General features: G+C 37.8%; 1 protein-coding gene and 1 pseudogene across 2 annotated transcripts in view; one reads left to right on the top strand and one right to left on the bottom strand.

Annotated features, from left to right (window-relative positions):
* LOC116563762 (uricase) overlaps positions 1-20,520 on the bottom strand; it is a 106,947-nt gene extending 86,427 nt beyond the window's left edge. The window contains exons 1-3 of one of the 2 annotated variants that reach the window (XM_032296431.1): positions 20,281-20,520; positions 19,188-19,269; positions 945-1,084 (exon numbers count right to left, since the gene is read on the bottom strand). In XM_032296431.1, the coding sequence (XP_032152322.1) occupies positions 945-1,007 (63 nt within the window). In that variant the 5' untranslated portion in view covers positions 1,008-1,084; positions 19,188-19,269; positions 20,281-20,520. The remainder of the gene's footprint in view (positions 1-944; positions 1,085-19,187; positions 19,270-20,280) is intronic. The other variant, XM_032296432.1, reaches the window with a different exon arrangement.
* Positions 6,619-8,001, top strand: LOC116563763 (annotated as a pseudogene).
* Positions 20,521-21,390: the final 870 nt, after the last annotated feature.

Here is a 21,390-nt window from a genome sequence, read left to right as displayed (position 1 = left end):
ATTTTAAAATCAAACTAGTATTCATACATTTATTCATCAGCAAATATTTGTTGAGTACCACCTATGTGCCAGGCAGTGTTTTGAGTACTAGGAATAGAGGAGTGAACAAAATAAACAAAAATCCTGTGCTCAATGGAGCTCACCTTCTAGTTGAAATCTCTCCCTCTTTATTTTCAAAGTGCTTAATTTAATAAATGTTTGTTAAATGAATAATAAATAATATTTGGGATAATCTGTGAGAATCAGACAAATTATGCAGATTGTCTATGAGCCATATGGACTCTAAGACAAAATGTATGAATTTAATTAATCCTTGAATTTTACCTCCATTTCCTGTCAAGTCTCTTTTTCATTTTTGGCAGCCTGTTGCAAAATAAAATAAGATAATTCCTAGGAAGTGTTTCTCTGAAGGCACAGAGTAAAAAATAACAAGGCCAGGTGGGGTGGCTCACAACTGTAATCCTAGCACTTTTGGAGGCCGAGGCAGGTGGATCACAAGGTCAGGAGCTTGAGATCAGCCTGGTCAACATGGTGAAACCCCATCTCTACTAAAAATACAAAAATTAACTGGGTGTGATAGTGGGCACCTGTAGTGCCAGCTACTGGGAAGGCTGAGGCAAGAGAATCGTTTGAACCCAGGAGGCGGAAGTTGCAGTGATCTAAGATCGCACCATTGCACTCCAGCCTGGGCAACAGGGTGAGACTCTATCTCAATAAATAAATAAATAAATAAATAAATAAATAAATAAATAAATAACAAAAGAGAAAGAGGCTCTTATAAACAGAAAAGAAGGGACAGCCTGGTAGTGATCACCCTCATTCAGTGAAGTCCTACATTTAGAAACCTCGTGCCTCTATGCCAAGCATCAAATTTTTCAAGACCCAATAAAGTAGCATTTCAAAAACCAACACTAAAGGAATAAATAACCTGGCTGAACACTTACTTCAAGGAGGTTCAGAGATGACCCTCTAGAGCATAGCCTTGGGGGTTCCATGCTGGTGTACATTCATCTGGATCCAATGCAGGACTGCTGACCTCCAGTCAGTGGCAACTTCATTTTCATAGTGCCCTGGGTGGTGCAGTCTGAGGAGGGGTGGGTCAGACAAACAGATGTTTCATAATGCAGTCAGGTACAAAGCAAGCCCTTTGCCTCCGGGAAGTGAAGTTAAAAGGATAAGAGATTATGAGAGAAATCCACTATAGCATCAAGGAATGGTAGCAAATGCAGAAATGTGGCCATCAAAGTCCGGGTCATTAATAAAGCAAATCTCCAATGAAAAAAATGGATGAAGTCATCTTTCATGCTCTCTTTCTAAGCCAACTGAATGAAAGAAGAAAGGGATTTATTATTTTATCAGGAAATCAAAAAAAGAGAGAGGGAATAAAGAAACATCAGAATGACACAAGCATTTGCTAGCATAAATAATGCTAAATTCATCTCAAGGTAGCTTCCACTTAGAAGGCAAACCTATAATAAAAGGAATGAAATTGGTTTTATTTGCCATCAGTTAAGCAAACTACCATTTATATTATTACCAGCTACATTCATACCCAAAGAAAACAGCCGAAGCCAAACACAAGTTTTCAAATACTACCAAGGATATACAGGTAAAAAGATATCACAGGCCAGGAGTGGGTGGCTCGCACCTGTAATCCCAGCACATTGGGAGGCCAAGATGAGAGGATCAGCTTGAACCCAGGAGTCTGAGACCAGCCTGAGTAACACTGGGAAAACCAGTCTTTTAAAGAAAAAAAATTTCGCCACGCATGGTGGCATATGCCACAATGAGACAGAAGAGGCTGAGGCAGAAGGATTGCTTGAGCCCAGGAGACCAAGGCTTCAGTGAGCCGTCATCGAACCACTCCACTCCAACCTGGGTGACAGAATGAGGCTTCTTCTCCAGAAAGAAATCACAGAAAGTAAACTACAAACATGAACAAAAATAGAAAGTAGTTCTATGGGGTCCAGAATATAAGCTACCTCCATCATGAGGATAGTAGTAAGAGGTGTGTCCAAATCTTGATTCCCATCTTTGGTTATCCTCTCAAGGAGTCCCCTGCATGACAAAGCAGCTTGAAGCAGTTCTCTGTTTAATTAGAGGAATCCAAATACTGCAATAAGGAGCAATAGCTCTAAGATGCATATTAAAATAATATTAAAGACCATTGTAGCTTTTGTGAAGTGGCCTGTAACACGCAACTGAAACATCATGTACCAGAATGTCTCGAGAAGGAAAAATGGATAGGGAAACGGGGGTGCAGATGTATAAGGACAGCAGGCATAAGTGCCCCTTTTTTAATATTTTGTTGTCATTGTTGACTAACTCTAATCCTTTGCTTTTGAATATTTAAAAGTATTTTAAGGGAATTGATTCCACCTTCTGTTTCAAATTTTCAGTTCTCTCTCCTACTTCCTTTACTGGCTTTCCCTTCCTTTCAGTGCCGTTATTCTTCTTCTTTGCCTCAGTCTTCTCTGAACTGCAAAGTTCCAAGTTTCTGTGGCAGAGAAATAAATTAGGTGAGGAGGGGGAAAGAGAGTGTGATCAAGATTAGAGGAAGAACCATTTTAGCTTTCTTGATCCCTGGTTCTATCAGAACATCTATGTAACCTGGTGAATATCATTGAAGAATGTGGCAGACATGGAGGCTTAGGAAAGAAACTCTACCATTATAAATTCCAGCCAAGAAACATGTTAAAACATTCAGTCATTTATTGCACCCACATACAATCCACCATCTGGATTCACATTACATAAAAGCATACAGAAAGCTTTGCATGCCAGAAATCGAAGGTATGCATGAAAAAGATAACTAAATAACACCTAGCCAGTGACTGAAAAGCCAGTGTTGAAGATGGACAGGCTGTGTCTCAAACATTCTGATGGGAAGTGTGGCTTCTGAGAGCTCTTTCAGATGATTTGGAAAATGCATGAAGATTGTTCATCTTCACATACAACCATCATCGTTGCTGATATTACAGTGACCCAGGAAAGCAACCCAATACATTGAGTAGTAAATTTATACTCTCCATCTGTGAGTAAAATATAAAACAAAATATAAAAACAAATAAAACGATTATAAAGAATGACAATAAAGATACGTTGAAAGGCACCATTATTTTTATTACTAAGCTACCGAGGTATTGTGAATTGTTAACTCGCTTTATTTTCTTCCCTTGTGTCTTCATTTTTGTTCCATCTTCAACCTGCACCTCCCACTCTCCAACATTCAAGCACATAGATAATTTGTGTTTATGGTCTCTGAGTAGCTTTGGGGCAGGATGGGAAGCAGAAGAGGCCTGCGGGTCTTTTTCATTATTCTTCCAAAGTCTTAGGATAACATAAGTGCTTTTGTGAAGGAGATGTTTCTACACTAAACATTAAAAAAAATGTCATGATCAGAAATATAAATTGAAAAGGACTTTCACAAGTAGAGATTCCTCCTGTTCCAGGTTGGTAGCTGAGGGGAGAAGAGAAGGAGCATAAAGAAGGTCTACAGGTTCTGAGAGCAAAGCAAATGTGAGCCCATTCCTTGCCAGCACACTGGTTTAGCACCAAGACTCAGAGAGAGACAGGCTGCCTGCTGTGTCTAGGCTGATAGGAGTACAACAACCTCAGGACAAATTTTCAGCAGATAAAAATAAGCTGATCATCCTCCCCAGGAGATACACAAATTAAGGTTCTTAGCTTAGAAGCAAACTGCACCTGATTTGAGCAGAATTTGTTACCTCAAGCACACATGAAATTTACTGGAAGATTATGGGGAAACTCAGGGAATCAGAGGCAATAACTTTGGTAACCTGGGTACCTGAAAGTGCAGCACCATCCTCTCGAGGTGCTGATACTAGAAGGATCAAATCTAATCTTGTCCTATCGTTGAGTCACCCCTCACAAAATTTAGATTTCTGAAGGAGTTGGAGGACCTTTGCTTAGCTCTCTTGCTGAACCCTCAGCCAAGAAAGGTAAGACAATTTATTTCATAGTGCCATTATTTCATTGGAGGTAGGTAAGTCCTCAAAGGAAAATCAGGTGCTATTACAAAAAAAAAAAAAAGAAAAGAAAAAAAAGAATGGATGCTGGGTAGGTATAAAAAACATATGCCCACTGCAAATGGCCACTTCAGAGATACAAAAATCTCATATGTTTAATTACTTTTTAATACATTCCATGTGTGATAATCAATTGCAAGAAGTTGGAGTTCAATTTGTTTGAACACTAAATTCACTGTGTCATTCCTGCTTCCAACTATTTATTGGATCACTATTCCTTCCAGTAAAGCTCCAAATTCCTTCATATTTTTCTAGTCTCTGCCTGCTCAACCCTTGTCATCAATTCTCGTCCTTCCCTGCACCTACATCCCCATAATACGAAGGGATTTGCATTTCCTTGAACACATTATCCTGTTTCACATCTACGAATCTTTGCACATGCTGCTCTCTCTGTTCGGAATGTCCCTCCCTATTCCTTGTCTTCCTGGAGAACTTACTCAATCCAAATACTTCCTCTTTAGGGAAAGTTCTAGGGTACCCTTCTCTCCCTAACACTCCTTCCCCCACCACATTATTCTTCATCTCAGTATATCCACTGTATATCTTGCACATGCCTCTATTTTTTATTTTACTGTGTTGTAATTATTTGTTTATATGTTTGTCTCCCTTAAAAGTCTGTGAGCATTTAGGGATGGGTTCTGAAAAAATGGGTGTTAAGTGAATGAAAGAACTATGAAGTTTCTAATCAGGCACTGTCTTAGTCCATTTGTGTTGCTATAAAGGAATATCTGAGGCTGAGTATTTTATTTTATTTTATTTATTTTTGAGACAGAGTCTGGCTGTCACCCAGGCTGGAGTGCAGTGCAGAATCTTGGCTCACACGATCTTCCTGCTTCAGCCTCCTGAGTAGCTGGGATTACAAGTGCCCACCACCACCCCCAGCTAATTTTTATATTTTTAGTAGAGACAGGGTTTCACCAAGTTGGCCAGGCTGGTCTCAAACTCCTGACCTCAAGTGATCTGCACACCTCACCCTCCCAAAGTGCTGGGGTTATAGGGGTGAGCCACTGCGCCTGGTCTAGGTAATTTATTTTACAAAGAAGTTTATAGCCGGGCATAGTGGCACACACCTGTAATCCCAGCTACTCGGTAGGCTGAGGCTGGAAAATTGCTTGAACCCAGGAGGCAGAGGTTGCAGTGAGCCAAGATTGTGCCACTGCACTCCAGCCTGGGCAACAGAGTGAGACTCCATCTCAAAAAAAAAAAAAAAAAAAAAAAAGTTTATTTGCCTCATAGTTCTGCAGGTTGTACAAGAAGCATGGTGATAGTGTCTGTTTCTGGGGAGGGTTTCAGGCTATTTCCACTCAGAGAGGGCAAAGGGGAGCCAGCTGTGCAGAGATCACAAGGTAAGAGAAAAAGCAAGAAGAGAGAAGAAGGAGAGGCCACGTTCAAAAACCGGCTCTCCCAGAAACTAAGAGAGTGAGGACTTATTCATTACCATGAAGATAGCACCAAGCCATTCATAAGGGATTTACCCCCATGACCCAAATGCCTCCCAATAAGCCCTACTTCCAACACAGAATCAAATTTCAACCAGAGGTTTGGAGGAGTCAAAAAAACCAAGTTATAGGAGATACCAACATTCCCCAAGGGTCTGCCTTGCCTGGAATCATACATAACAGGTGTAGTAAGGAAGAATGTTTACTAAAGCAGTAGTTCACTACCAGGGGTATGCAGATCATCAGTGGGTAGGGACACATGGTTTCATTACAATTTCCAAATACTCACTCTCATTAATCCCCATGTTCACTTGCAAGCATAATGTACCATTTTCTGCCTCCCTTATTTGTCCATATTGTTTCTGCAAATTTTTATCTATCTTCATTTCAGATCTGTAGTGGTAAAATTTATAGTCCAAAATGTTGTAAGTTTTATTACTAATTTAATACTTGGTTTTATATAGCAAATCATTTCCTAGCATAGCCCCTAAGAATATGGGCTCAAGAGCCAGATGACGTGGGTGTCGATCATGGCTCTTGCTGCGTGACTCCTCAAGGTATTTTACCTCTCTGTGCCTCTGATACTTAATCTATGAAAATGAGCCCATAATAGTAGCCAACCCATTAGATTAGTGAGAGGATTAAATGAGTCATAGATGTAAAGCATACAGAACATTGCTTGACCTTAAAAAGAGCAAAATAAATGCTAGCTGTCATTATTATTGCAATAAAATGGACTCCCTACCATATTACCACAATTTTTTTTAGTAATTACAATAATCCAGTAAATAAGAAGTATAATAACAGAATGCATGTAAGCAGGAGTTTTATTTGTTGCCACCATAGCAGGATCCAAGTTCTTTAGTGAAGTAACTTTCAGGACATAAACAATTCAAAACCACTGCAATAGAGAATGACCTTAAGGAATCAATGAATTAATGAAGGAAATAGGATAAACAGAATACAAATCTACCCAGAAACATTTCAATATACCTTTTTGTGCAAGAGCTTAGTAAGGGGAAGTAATTAAATATGATTCAAAAGAGGTTACCTAATTTGAAGTAGTGAGAGAGGATGAGAACTGCCTTTTAGTTTAGGAGGAAAGCAGCAGTTAAAAGAGTCTTGGATCACTGAGGATCAGCGAGGGCAGACAGAGGTTCATCATGGGTGGCTTTTTCTCAAGTATATTTTCCAGTCTGTTTGGAATTCAGGAAATGAGGATTTTAATTTTGGGATTAGATGGAGCAGTAAAAAACCACAATTTTGTACAGATTACAAGTTGGAGAAGTCTTTACTACTATACCTACCATTGGATTTAATGTAGAGATGGTGATATACAAAAACTTGAAATTCCAAGTCTGGGATTTAGGAGGACAGACAAGTATCAGACCATACTGGAGATGTTACTATTCAAACACAGATGCAGTCATTTATGTGGTAGACAGTTGTGACCAAGACCGAATTGGCATTTCCAAATAAGAGTTAGTTGCCATGTTGGAAGAAGAAGGGCTGGGAAAAGCCATTTTAGTGGTGTTTGCAAATAAATAGGACATGGAACAGGCCATGACTCCCTCAGAGACGGCAAATTTACTTGGGCTACCTGTCTTGAAGGACGGAAAATGGTAAATATTCAAAACATCAGCAACCAAAGTCACTAGCCTTGATGAGGCAATGGAATGGTTAGCTGAAATTCTGAAAAGCAGACAGTAATTCAGTCCATTCTTCTCCCCTGAAACAAAGACTACATCAACTCTGTTCCCTTTGCAGTCAAGTGTGGTTCACAACAAGTATATGATTGCTGGCATATACTGACTGACTGCAATGTTTGTAGTTAATAGGAAAAAGAAGTATTTGGTTGGAGGGCTAACTCAATTGAATCACCTGAATGTTCTATGTAATATAAAATATTCTTTCCTTGCTTTCTTGTGTTGATCTATATTCTATCTACATGGAATTCTTATTAAAATACAGTTCTATTAAAGAGTGTACTCCTATTGGATGAAGATATCTCCTATTTTTGAATAGTAGTTGCAGCTTGTTTGTATAAATACTAATAAATATCTTAACAGATTTTTTCCCCTTAAAATGAATTATCTTTCCAAAGATTAGACTCAGCAGAGTAGGTAAGGAATATAGTGTGTATAATATAATCTTTGTTTGCTTACCTGACCACTTTTTATTAAGCTGTTTTATTTAAAAGCTTTTGGTTATAGGCATGAATATTATTTTGACGGTTCACTGACTTATCTGTAATTGTCATTTTATAGTACTTTACAGTTCTCAGAAAAATCTTACATATATTGACCTAGTTGATCTTCACAAGAAGCTTGTGAGGTAGGTAGGACACGTTATGATGTCTTCACTTTCTGGACATGGACCCAGGGTTTTAATAGGTTGGCTTGCCCAAGGTCACCTGCCAGTTAGTAAGGTGGGAATAGGGCTCAAAGTAAAATTTTTGGTTTAGAAGCTTGACTCATAAACTATACTATATATCCCCCAAAATGTCAGCATTGACAACACAATCTAACTCTGAAATAAAATTATACTAATTAAAGTAGTTACATTAAAAAAAAAAAAAAAAAAAAAAAAGAGTCTTGGCTGGGAGCAATGGCTTATGCCTGTAATCCCGGGACACTGGGACACTGAGGTGAGCAGATCACTTGAGCTTGGGAGATCACTTGAGCCTGGCCAACATGGCGGAACCCTGTCTCTATGGGGGAAAAAATTAGCAGGCCGTGGTGGGGCACATCTGTAGTCCTGGCTACTCCACTGAGGTGGGAAGATTGCTTGAGCTTACGAGGTCAAGGCTGCACTGAGCTAGGATCGTGCCACTGTACTCCAGCCTGGGAAACAGAGCAAGACTCCATCTTCCCCACCCCAGCCCCACCACAAAAAAACCGAGTCTTGAACTTTGTGAAAAACAATGTTGCCCCACCTAGCTTGGGGAATTAGAACTAATTAGTGAGTCCACTTACTTCATGCATTAGTATTTATATTTTCAGTCAGTCTTATTTCTTGGGGTCAGAACTAAAAGGTTTACTAATTAGATACATGTCAGAGAATTCCATCTCATTTATAATAGCGCCCCCTTATCTTGGGGATACGTTCCAAGACCCCCAGTGACTGCCTGAAATGGCAGATAGTACCAAACCCTATATAAAAAACCTGGTTTTTTAAATTCATACATGCCTATGGTAAAGTTTAATTTATAAATTAGGCACAGTAAGAGATTAATAACAATAACTAATAATAAAATAGAACAATTATAACAACATACTATAATAAAAGTTATATGAATGTGGTCTCTATCCCTCTCTCTCAAAATATCTTATGCTGTATTCACCCATTTTTGGACTATGGTTGACTTCAGGTAAATGAAAGTGTAGAAAACACAATCACAGATAAAAGGAGACTGCTGTGCTAAGAAACTGACTTCTGTTAAAGAAAATTTAAATAATTTATCCTTTCACCTCTAGATCTGTAAGTCCATTTGAAATTGGGGCCATGCAATACTCACCGTCCTGGTTTTCTAGGCATGCTGGTCACTCAGTAAATGTTTTATAACGAGATATGTTAAAGTTATTCAGGAGTTTCTAACTTTATTTCTATGGAAAAATGCTTAGAAATCCAAGCTTATTCTGTAGTTTTTGCTTATTACATGTTGACTAAGGACACTGTATTTTATGGTAATCATGAAAATAAGCCAGGAGCTAAAGTCTATGGTCAAAGATACAGTGATCTTAGAACCAAGCCTTTAAATTTAAACTACTGAGATCACTGATATACTTTGCCCTCTTTCCTAATCTCATAGGGTTAGCTTTTGTTGGGAAGTGTATTAATGAGTAAACTAATAATGGCTACCAAAAAAACTTCTGTTTTAGCTTTCAAAACGTTTTAAATCTTCATTTGTTTTTAAAGCAGGATCTTTCTCTGTTGCCCAGGCTGGAGTGCAGTGGTGTGATCACAGTTCACTGCAGCCTCAAATTAAAGCAATCCTCCTGCCTCAACTTCCTGAGTAGCTAGGACTACAGGTGTAAACCATCACACCCAGCTAAAGTGTTTTTTTTTTTTTTTTTTTTTTTTGGTAGATACAGGGTCTCGCTATATTGCTCAGGCTGGTCTTGCAACTCTCAGCCTCAAGTGATCTTCCTGCCTCAGCCTCCCAAAGTGTTGGGATTGCAGGTGTGAGCCACTTCACCCGGCCTATTTCAGCAAATTTGAAACAATACATAGGGAAGGAGACATGTTACCTTGGAAAATGTCATAGGTCAAATTGAATTTGGAATCTGAAGGCTTTTAAGATGATCATAAAGCAGTAATAATAAATATTCTTTGTTTTTAGTGTACCTAAAATCTCTCCCTAAAACTTCACCTCTACTATACAAAAGGGTCAGAAACTCCCTCAATTTCCACAAACTGAAATCTATACATCTACATAAAATTGTACCAACCCTTTCCTGCTTTCCTTTTTCCCTAAGGCCAGTTTATCCTGCTGTGCTCTAAATTCCACCCTATCTGCCTTCTCTCTTACATATTCAATTCCTGCTCCTCCTAGCCCCCCATACTGGATCCTTCCTAACAGCTTTCAAACATACTCAGTTCCATAAAGATACTCCCTCAACCCCACTTCCTCCTTTTGCTATCACCCTATCTCTGTCTCCCCTCCACAGACAAACATAAAGAATGTGTCTACTCTCTGCCTTCTTTTTCTCACTACACATTTCTTTTTAAACTCACTTTGATCTAACTTCCATTTCCACTTGTCTGAACTGACTGTCACTAAGATGGCCACATGCTCCAGGTTGTTAAATCCGATGGACATATTAGTCCTCAGCTTACCTGACCTTTCAGCACTCTCTTTATTTACCTTCTACCATTCTTTCTCAGTCTCTTTGGCCAGCTTTTTCTCCTCTATTCAGCCTTTAATTGTTGGAATTCCTTAAGGCTCAATATTAGACCTACTGTTCTTCTTATTCTATGCACTCCCTAGGTACTTATACACCTATTGATGCCCTCAATTATTATCTATACACCAATAACTCCTACAGTTATACCTCTAGCTCTCCTTCTGTCCTAACAATTTAATCCTCTAGGCTTTTCCCTATCTCACCAACCTTCCATTTTCTTGGTTAGAAATGAGAAATCATCATTGACTCTCTTCTCCCACATTTAATAATTCAGGATGGTAAACTGTTCTCTTCTCATGTTCTCAGAATTGCCACCAATGCTCCAAAGCTGAATACAATAGACATCAAGGAACCCCCACCATTTAAAGAGAATCAGTGGGTTAATGAGAGGCAACAGAACTGGCATTGCTCCTCCAAGCATCAGTCTCCCATCCTTTCCTCCTTCCCACTGCATTATCTACATATTATGTGTTACACATAGACGAGAGAAATATATGGGGGTTGCTGGGGACAAGTAATGTGGCTCTTCTTCTCCCCCGAAGCCAAGTTAAGGAACCCAATAAAATTACTTATAAGGATTAGATATACCCATAAGTAGGAGATAACAGTGTCTCATTGTTGGGTTGGACATCTATGCAGGCAGTGGAGTTAACTAATCTTGGCACTAACCCAAACAGGAGAAAAACAAGTACTGGAGAACAAAAAGAAGTGGCACTAGTTGAAATGCCACTTGGATTGGAGCAAAATGCTTGAGTTTTCCAGAAGACACTGAAGAAGAAAGTCAAGCCTGAAGTTAATTGCTGGTACATGCCCAAGGGGGCTGTGCACCAAGTGATGGGATCCCAACACCAAGAGGCTAAGGAACATGTTGCTAAGGAAGGCATCAGAACAGGTGGCCTGTCCCCCATCAGGGATCAGTGCAGAGGCCCTTGTATGGCTTCCTGAAGAATGGCTCATCAGATAAAGACAGCATGTGGATGCCTACCAAATCAAGTATATGAACAGCAGCTCACATTAAATAGGATACATTTGTGACTTGTCCCCCCAGTCCTCCACTCAGCTCCACAGGCCAGGGAACAAAGCAAAACCTATAATAGACAAGAGTGAAAACACAGACTATTTGCCAACTCCGCTTCCAAGGATGTCCCTCATTCCCTGAAACATGATTGGACTGGAAGGACACTGAGGGAAGGGTGAGGGAAAGGTTTAAGTTGGACATGTAAGATTGGACTAGGTCAGACTGTACTTTTAATAACAGAAAGTAATCTGGAAGCTATGATAATCTGCTGAAGATATTAAGGAATTTGAAGGGAAATGTTATCAGCACATTTGAAGATTGTGGTCAGCAACAAAAGTAGAATCTTTTAATGTTTAAACTTTACTGTGTTCAGTCCCTGCAATCACTTGGTTACACAATCAATCACAGAGACACCTCTCTAATAGTACTCTTGGTCTTCCCCACACTATGGCTAGAGTGCTCTTCCAGACACAGATCTGACCATGTCATGCCCCTATTTAAACACTTTTAATGGTACACTATTAATATACCTAGGATAAAGATCTCAATCCAACCCCTAAAGCCCAGCTTACAGACTCATGAATCTGCCTCCACTCTCTCTACACTCCATCCACATTGGTTTCTCAGGGCCTCAGGCATACCAAACGGAGCCTTCACCTATGCTATTCCACCTGCCAAAACCTATCCTCCTCCTCCCATCCTATTCAGTCTATTTGATTTCAGCTTATAAATCACTTTCATAGGAAAGTCTTCCCTAAACTAAGCAGGTGTTTCCTTATTATACACTCTGAAGACACAGTATAATCCTTTATAATACCAATTTTAATAATGATATATCCTTATATAATCATTTTTCAGATGTCTGTCTTCTCCAGTAGTCTGAAAGAAGACTCCGAGTGTTTTTACTTACCTTTGTATCCCTGGTACATAGCACATGAGCCATCAATGAGAATGCACATAAGAAATATTTGATGAATAAATACATAAATGAAATTACATGCATTTACTCAGTTATTAAGTAGGTCTCCAACTGAGGCATCACTGTTCTTCTCTCATTCTGAGTATCAGCAACAAATGAGGCAGAGCTTGCCCTCAGCTCAAACATTAGGCAGGTCCACCTTAGTTCTTGTTTTCTTTGGGAAAATTTCTGATTATAATAATAAACACTTGGGACTTGCCCAAGATGACACAGCTACTGGGGAGGAGCTGGGAGTGGAACCCATATCTGGCTGACTCTAAAACCTGTGTTCGTAACCATTATAATACATAGCTTCCAAAACACAGGGCTCTCTCCTTACTTAAGATCACAGCACTTACTCAGCATTTACCACTAAAGACAATCTTCTGACACCTACAGCACTGTTCTTTTCCTATGCCATTCAAAGCCTGGATTAAGATCTAAGATTTAATGTTTATATATTTAGGTTCTTCATTAGATTTTAAGTTCTTTGCAGAGAGGGGTCTTTACTGTGCTGTGCATCTCTGGTTTCCTTACAAGGTCCATTTCTGGTTTAAGTACTCAAAAATATTTGTAGTATGAATCAATATATAAATGAGTACCAGAACAATCTCACTCAATAGTTTATATGGATGAAACGTGCCATATTCTTTAAACACAATTCCAGATTTAGTGATATTTCCATTTTTAATGAGGATGGCTGTGGAGCAATACCATGACTCCTATTTTTTAATATGGAATATAATAACACAAAGTGTTCCTGGAAAAGATGATACACTGTATCTCCTTATCTTTAACAACAAACCTTATGACCTCTTTATGGTAAATGTTGGTTTCACAACAAATGCAGAAATGTTCATGTTCTATTTGAGACATAATATAAAATAGATGGTATCTTTTATCAGATATGTAAAGTGTGTTAAGTTGCATCTTCATTTTGTAGAAGGCTAGAAGGCAGTTTTCTAGCAGCTCAGTGTAATTCAAATGATAACCTCTTTTTATCAGCTCAAATATTAAAACTTCCTGTGAATGATTTGAATGTAAAATCTTACTCAAGTATTTGAAAACTATTTTATTCCTGAGAAAGAAACCTGTAAGAAAAATCAACAATTTTACTGGCTTCTGACCAACAATATTGTGATTGTGTCAATCACAATAATTTCCAAATAATCACCAAATAATTTCCAATTTATTACTTCCCCACAGGAAATCATAAAGATAACTTTCCCACTTTTTATATTTGGAAACCCCTGAGGTAAATCTCTCTAGTTTAATTATAGAAATAGGAAATTATATATCAAATATATAATCTTTTTCTTAAATTCAGTTTGCCAAAACTGTAAAAAGCTCTACTGTCTCTACAATAAAAAATTGAAATAAATGAAAAACAAATATTGCTTTTACGTTCACTGCTCCAAACTTCATGCATTTGTCTCTTTTAAAGGATCCATATGGCACAGAGTTCAGCTTTCTTCCTTAGCAAAGAAAATGAGTTATATACAGATGTATGGGGTTGTATTCATTTAATAAGTTAAGTAATATGGATCTAAAGATATGCCACATGATTAGTTTCAAAAGTAATGATTACAAACTACAATTGGCAGTTTAATCTGGGTACTATTTTTAATCTCTTTGAATTTTGATTTTCCCACTGGAAAATGATGATAATTTCTGCCTTGTATCTGTTTTATAGGAATTTTAGAAAGGTGGAGATGATATATTAGAAATACTTTGAGAATCTCTAATGTTAGCTGGATCATAATTCTTGGCATCTTCTTTATTTTTATTTTTCTGTTTTACATAAACTCAGTCCCAAGTCTGGATATCGTTACATAGCTTTGGCTTTAGTTCACGTAAGACTACAGAGGAAGATAAGAGACATACATGGTCCTTTCTATTATAGCTCTTTGCAAAATTTCTCAAGCCATGGCAACAACCACAGGAAGATAATATTTATAAGTCTTGATTATCATAAAAAACAAAATGAAATAAAATTAAAAACATGAAAGAAGACTGGTAACTTTGTGTTCAGCCCAAAATTTATTCTAGAAATGTTAACTTCACCACGAACTATTCACCTTCAGTCTTGAGTGTATTTCACATGGATGATTTAAATTTTTGATATTCTGGCTTCCACTGACAAACTCTGCATTTTGACAAGTTTTGATGAAGCCTATTCATTCTAGACAATTTATGCACACCTAGTTTGAATAGTTGATTTTGACTTTATCCCCTGGAGTTCCTAGACCTGCCCTGATTAAATTTTAAAACATAATTACAGGTAGCACATTGAGTCAGTCAGTTAGTCAGAGAGATCTGAGCTCTGTGAATACCTACTTCCTGCAGCACTGCATTAAGTGCTCTGGAGGAGGACGGGGGTGGATGGGAACAGTCACCCATGAAATGATTTAAGGATTATTATTAAAACAACATATCACCAGGAACAAAGTACCTGAGTAGAAGAAACTCTACATGAAAGCACAAGGAATGGAGAGTAAAGAAAGCATCAATTCTGCTTTAATTGTCAGTCCAATATATTTAGCAAATGTGTTTTGTAATTATTAATAGGTTTGCAAGCAGGCCAACAAAACAAATTAAACAACTGTTGTTCTACCTACAAATAGGCAGCCTGAGTTGATGTAAGGCAGTTCTTTAATTTCTTTTACCTGGTAATATATCAAGGGTATTGTTAAGTGAAGGATCAGGAAGAGATTTTTTTTTAACAATTTTTTAATTTTTGATTAATTTTAAATTTACAGAAAAGTTGCAAAAGTAAGACAGAGTTCCTATACATCCTCACCCAGTTTCCCCTAATGTTATTATCGTATATGGTCAAAGTGCATTTTTCAAAACTAAGAATCAATATTGGTATATTACTATTAGATGAACTTTGGACTTTGTTCCAATTTCATCCATTTTATACTACTGTTTTTGGGTTTGGTTTTGTTTTCTGTTCCAGGATTCAATCTAGGATACCACACTGCATTTAGGAGGAAAAGATTTAATGTCTTATTGCTGGATTTAAAAATCAGCTATTTCTGGGCAATGGAGCTAATCAGTGTTAGATATTAATATGAGCAGGAATGAATATGAGTAACATGTCCAAGAGTCACCTGAGCATACTATAGTGTCAGATTTTTAGCTAACTTCAGGGAAAAGCAAACATGATTTTGTAGTCAGTCATTAATGTCTACTTTATTTAGTTAAAGGTGCTGATTATATCAAGCTCTACCACCATTGCTAGAGTAGTGTGAACTAGTGTGAACACCAAGATTTCCTACATAAAGACATGAAAAGAGGCTGATTTGGTTATGAAATCTGCCCATTAGGAAAGCTTACCACAGACAACACAGAAACAAAGCCCTAAATAGTCAGCTTATTGATATCGGAAGATAATAATGTATCAAGACCAGTGGATTTACAACTTGGACATGCATCAAGATCACCTGGAGGGCTTGTTAAAATCTAGATTTGTAAGTCCTATCCCCAGAGCCTCTGATTCCATAGAGCCCACGCATCTGCACTTCCAGCAAGTTCCCAGGTGATGCGGATGCTGCTGGCCCAAGGACTATACTTTGAGAATCACTATTCTTCCCTAAGTTAATCTTCATGGGTAATTGACCGAAAGAAAAGTAAAGCCATTGGTTCTGACAAGGTATATTCATAGATCCCTGAACTGTTATGTTGCCTACCAGTTAGATAAGAGATCTGCTAAATCTCATTCCAAATCTGTACAAGGAGTAAGTGAGAAAACAAATCAAATATTTTAGTTTCTCACAATAGTTTTTACCAGTCTGTCTTCCCTTCAGGTAATGCTATCATATTTAAAATAATAAAATACTATTTTTAACAACAATAAAATAACTATAATTTAAAATCAATCACAAATGTTTGGACCAAAACAAGGCTTCTGATTGATAAACAGAAATCAGTGGGAATAAGGGATGTAACACACATCTTCTTCAACAATGCTTCCCAAACTTTAATGTGTTTATGAACCACCTGGAGATCTTTCAGTTGGTCTGGGGGTGAGCCCCAGGATTTTGCATATCTACTAGAATTCCAGATGATGCTGTTGCTGTTCCTCCACGGATCATACTCAAAACAGCTCTATAGGCCTTTGGCAAGATTTTAGCAAGTGTAAGATGTTCTAGCACCTAGTGATGTCTGGAACTTTCTACATCTCAGTTATGGGCATTATTTAATGCCCTTGACTAAGGCAGATTTTAGGATATGCTGGTCTCTATTCTGAACTCTCAGCTTTAGAATAAAAAAGCAATAATTTTAGGGAAACTAAATCAACAAAATCTCCCTGGAGTGTACTGGAATATAACAGAAACTTTTGGAACCTAATCACTTACTGAGAAGCCCTTTATATAATCCCTACTATTTCACTCTAGTATCAGTCTATAAATTAACAGCCACATAGATAAAAAATAGGAAGAGTGTCATCCAATTCTGCATTCTGATGAAATCATTACTGTTAACACTGATCCTATACACATCTTCAGTTCCTCACACTGCTCTGCCTCTCCTTATCTTTCCCTTTGCCAAGGAAGCCCTCTTGGCTCTTGTGATGGGAATTCCAAGCAACCTATTAAATTTCATTATTCCCCCTAAATGAAGATTAACTCTCTTCCGGTTTTTTGTGGAGTCAAAGATCCACATTACATAGGACCTTATCATCACTGTTAGAGTACAGAGGGATAAGGGATTAGGAGCCTTTTTCTTTATTTCATCTGTTTGCCTTACAGGAAAAAAAAAATGGAAAAGTTTATTGATTGCCTCAAGAACAAGAGGAGAGGCTGTGAGAAGACACTGTTTTCTATAGTGGGTGAGGAAAAAAGAAAAACCTTGGCCAGAAGCAACAAAGGATATATAAACTTTGACTCTCCCAAAATGCTGCCTTAGGATTCATCATACAGTGAGATGGTGGCTTCCATCCTGCACAGCTGAGTAGAGTGGAGGGACCCCCACAAAGCATTCCTCAGATTGTCTCCCTAAACAGTTTCCCAGAATATATTAAGGCTTCATGTAAGGTTGCTCTTGTTAACTAATTGGGTAGTTATGAAAAAGTAAGCCAATTTTCAGGGATCCACAGGTGAAAGAAGATAATTGAAAGATGGCCTAGCCTGAAAAACAGCCCTGGAAAGTTTATATCAACAATGGGCCCCTCCCACCCCAAACTCCTCAGTCCCTTAAATTCCTACCTCCTAACCTGCATTGCAGGGAACCACTATCAGTGACCTGGAGCCAAGAAAGCTCCTATTCAAGTGAAAATCTCTAAGCAACCTAGGGATTAAGGTAAGGAAATTTGTATCCATTGCTGTGAGCTTGACAATTTACCAGCACTTCCAGACTTCCCTGATAAAATTAGTAGTAATCTTCTTAAATGTGATTTCTTGAAATTATATAATGAATGTGTCAACTTTGGGAAGATATGCAAAACTCCACAAACCAACATTTTCCAAATGACCAATGAATGCATGTTGTTATAAAATTATGCATAGGTAAAAGGTCCATTCAAAATGCAAGATAGACCAATAGATTTTAATGTAATAGAAGAGGGAAAGCTCACTGATATTATTTCATATTCCACATTGCAACTAACATCTAAAAAACTTACTACTTCTTAAATTTTAGTGCAGTATCAAAGAGGAATATTCACAATTATCTGAAAAAGCTCTTAAATACTCCTCCCTTGTCCTATCACATACTTGTTTGAGGTTAGAGTTTCTTCATATACTTCAAACAAATGGTATATTACAACAGATTAAATGCAGAGAGGCATATATAAATCCAGCTATCGTCTATTAATTATAATACAAAAGAGACTTGAAGAGATACATTTTAAATGCTATTTTTCTCATTAATTTTTTGTTTTGGAAAATATCATTTTCTTTGTTTGCAGAGGGCAGAAAAAATTAAAAATTAAAAGAAAATATAGTAATTTTCACAAAGTATGTAAGTTATTATATAATGGTTTATTTGATTACATTTAAATAAATAAATGCATATTTAATTTTTTCTCAGTTTTAAGTTCCATATGGTGAATATTAACAAATATAACTCACATAAACAAAAGCTCTTTGGGGGTCCTCAATAATTTTTAATAATGTGCAGAGGTTATGAGACAAAAAGTTTGAGAACTGCTAGGCTAAGCTAAGGACTGTGCTTTATTATCTTGTGTTTTAAATATTTGTGTCTCTGGACTGGACATAGGTTAATTTCTATGGAAAGCAGACAGCTGAACTACCAAAAAGGAACTTACAAATATACCTACTCTGGCTCTTTGAAGAAGGCACTAGGAAGTTGTAATTCTAAATTTGGTCTTGATTATACAACAAGATGGCTGTTAAAGAACCTCTTTTTTGTACTTGCTAGTGTATTGGTTCTCTCCTCACTGGAGTTCCATGGAGCAGGGAGTGGTGCCTTTTGATTGCTATATCCAGAGGACAAGAATGACTTAAATATTTGTTGCATGAATAAATCAACAAAATAAATACTTAGACACCGAAAAGCCATTCCAGACTGATATTTAAATTATACTTATGGTTGCTCTATAGTCCTATAGTCAGAAACACCAGCCAGAGGTACTATATACATTCCAAAGATATAAATAGATGCTCCTATGATGGATTCATACAACCAGAAATCCTTTTAAGAGATGATACTTTAGTAAAACTGAATTTGATTGTGGCACTGCTCTCTGTCTCTGCTCAGGAATTTGGATCACCTAAGAAGACTCACGTAGAACTATACACTTTCTGGAAATATTAATAGGCATAAAAATTCCCATTTATCTAAATGGCTCACCTTATTGGTAGGGATCAAGCTACCTGGAAAATATTTGGAGGATTGTCCTTGCATCCATTACCATCATGGCCATGTTTAGGATCTCCTAAAAAAAGTAAAACACCTGAAGGAAATGATTGGAAATTATACCAAACACATAATTTTGGTTTCTAAAAAAGCCAGCACATGTATTATGCCTGTTTCATAGTACAGAGTATATAGAAATGACTGTATTCAGCATACAATTATTCTCCAGGTTTTCAATTTCTGAATAGCACTCCAATTCAGCTTTGGGTGGGAGGGTGTGTAGCTCTAATGCCTCCTCATAAAATTGTATTAATTCTACTCTTGTTGACTTTTTTTTTCTTTTTTTTTTGGAGACAGAATCTCACTCTATCAGCCAGGCTGGAGTGCAATGGTTCGATCTAGGCTCACTGCAACCTCTGCCTCCTGGGTTCAATTATTTTAAGTTTTTTAACAGCCATTTTAAACTTGTAGTCTAATAGCAGGTTTGGATGGGGCTTGTATTCTGGAAGACACAGTTTTGATGCTTTTAATACCCTGCTATTGTTAAATAGAACTTAAATGGGTACAAAATGAAATATGGACAAAAACATACTGGATTATCAAAATACTAAATGTAGTCATTGGTCCATAAAATTTGAAATTAAGGCAGTTTCTGGAAAACTGACTCCTAAGAGTAAATCAAAAGGGATTATTTTGTTGCAATTTGGAAAGCATTTTCATAAAATTAAAATGAAGAATATAGCAAATTTAACCACTAGGAAAGCACTGTCTTCTGTTGCCTTCCATGACATTCTACTCTCTTGATTTTCTCTTCTCCTTCTCCTTTGCTTGGTCCTCCTTTTCTCTTGATCTCTTCATGCAGGACTCTTCCAGGGTTTAGTTCTTGATCTTTTTCAGTTTTCAATCTACACTCAAACGGTTTGAAATACTATCTATGTGGCAATGACTCTCAAATTTTAATCTCTAGCCCACTCCTCTCTCTCCTGCTGCAGAATCATACATCCCAACTGACTAGTCAACAACACCAATCAGATCACTAATAAGTCTCTCAAACTTAACATTTCCAAAACTGAATTCTTGATCTTACCTCTCAAATTTGTTCCACTTGAAGAAGTTTCCCGCATTTCACCTGATGTTAACTCCATCCTTCTAATCACTCAGGTCAAAAGTCTTGGCATCCTCCATTCAGTTCCATCAGCAACTTTACCTTCCAGAAGAATCACTTCTCAACCACCTACACTAGACTTACCCTGGTTCAGGCCACTGTCATTTCTTCCCTTCTTCCACACACCCTGCCCCCACATCAGTTCTTCTCAAAAAAAAGATTCTGAGTGATGCTTTTACTTTATATTTATTTATTTTTTTTTTTTTGAGAGAGGATCTCACTCTCTCACCCAGGCTGGAGTTCAGTGGCACCAATATGGCTCATTGCAACCTAGCTTTCCAGGCTCAAGGGATCCTACCACCTCAGCCTCCTGAGTAGCTGGGACCACAGGAGTGCACCATGCCCAAAAAAAAAAAAAAAAATATATATATATATATATATACATATTTACTTTTTGTAGACATGGGTTCTTGCAGTGTTGCCCAAGCTGGTCTTGAACTCCTGGGCTCAAGTAATCTTCCTGCCTTACCTCCCCAAACTGCTAAAATTATAGGCATGATCCACTGCACCAGCCTGATGCTTTAAAGACGTTAAGATCATATCATTATTTTCCTCAAAATCCTACAAGAGATCTACATCTCATATAAAATGAAAGCCAAAATCCTTTCAAAGCTCTACAACACCTGTCCAATCTCAACCTTTCTTGCCTTTCCTTCCTCTCCTCCCTTCTCATCTGACTCCTGACCTCCATAGTGTTTCTTAAACATGGCAGGCTTGCTACTGACTAGGAGCATTGGAGCTGGCTGTTTCCTTTGCCAGGATGGCTTTTCTCCTAGATAACCAACTTTATCTCAGATTAACAGCTCTTCACTAAGATAACGATACAGTTTATCTCATTACCTCCTTCAAATCTTGGCTCAATGTAGCGTTTTTAATGACACCTACTCTGAGAATCCTACTTAAAATTGCAACATACTTTGGGAGTCCAAGGCAGGCAAATCACCTGAGATCAGGAGTAAGAGACCAGCCTGGCCAACATGGCAGGGAGATAACCTGAAATCAGGAGTATGAGACCAGCCTGGCCAACAGGGT

Source organism: Sapajus apella, unplaced genomic scaffold (assembly GCF_009761245.1).
Source record: "Sapajus apella isolate SASKATOON/1434 unplaced genomic scaffold, GSC_monkey_1.0 scaffold36, whole genome shotgun sequence".
Classification (NCBI taxonomy): Eukaryota; Metazoa; Chordata; class Mammalia; order Primates; family Cebidae; genus Sapajus; species Sapajus apella.
This window is presented reverse-complemented; position numbering and strand designations above follow the sequence as displayed.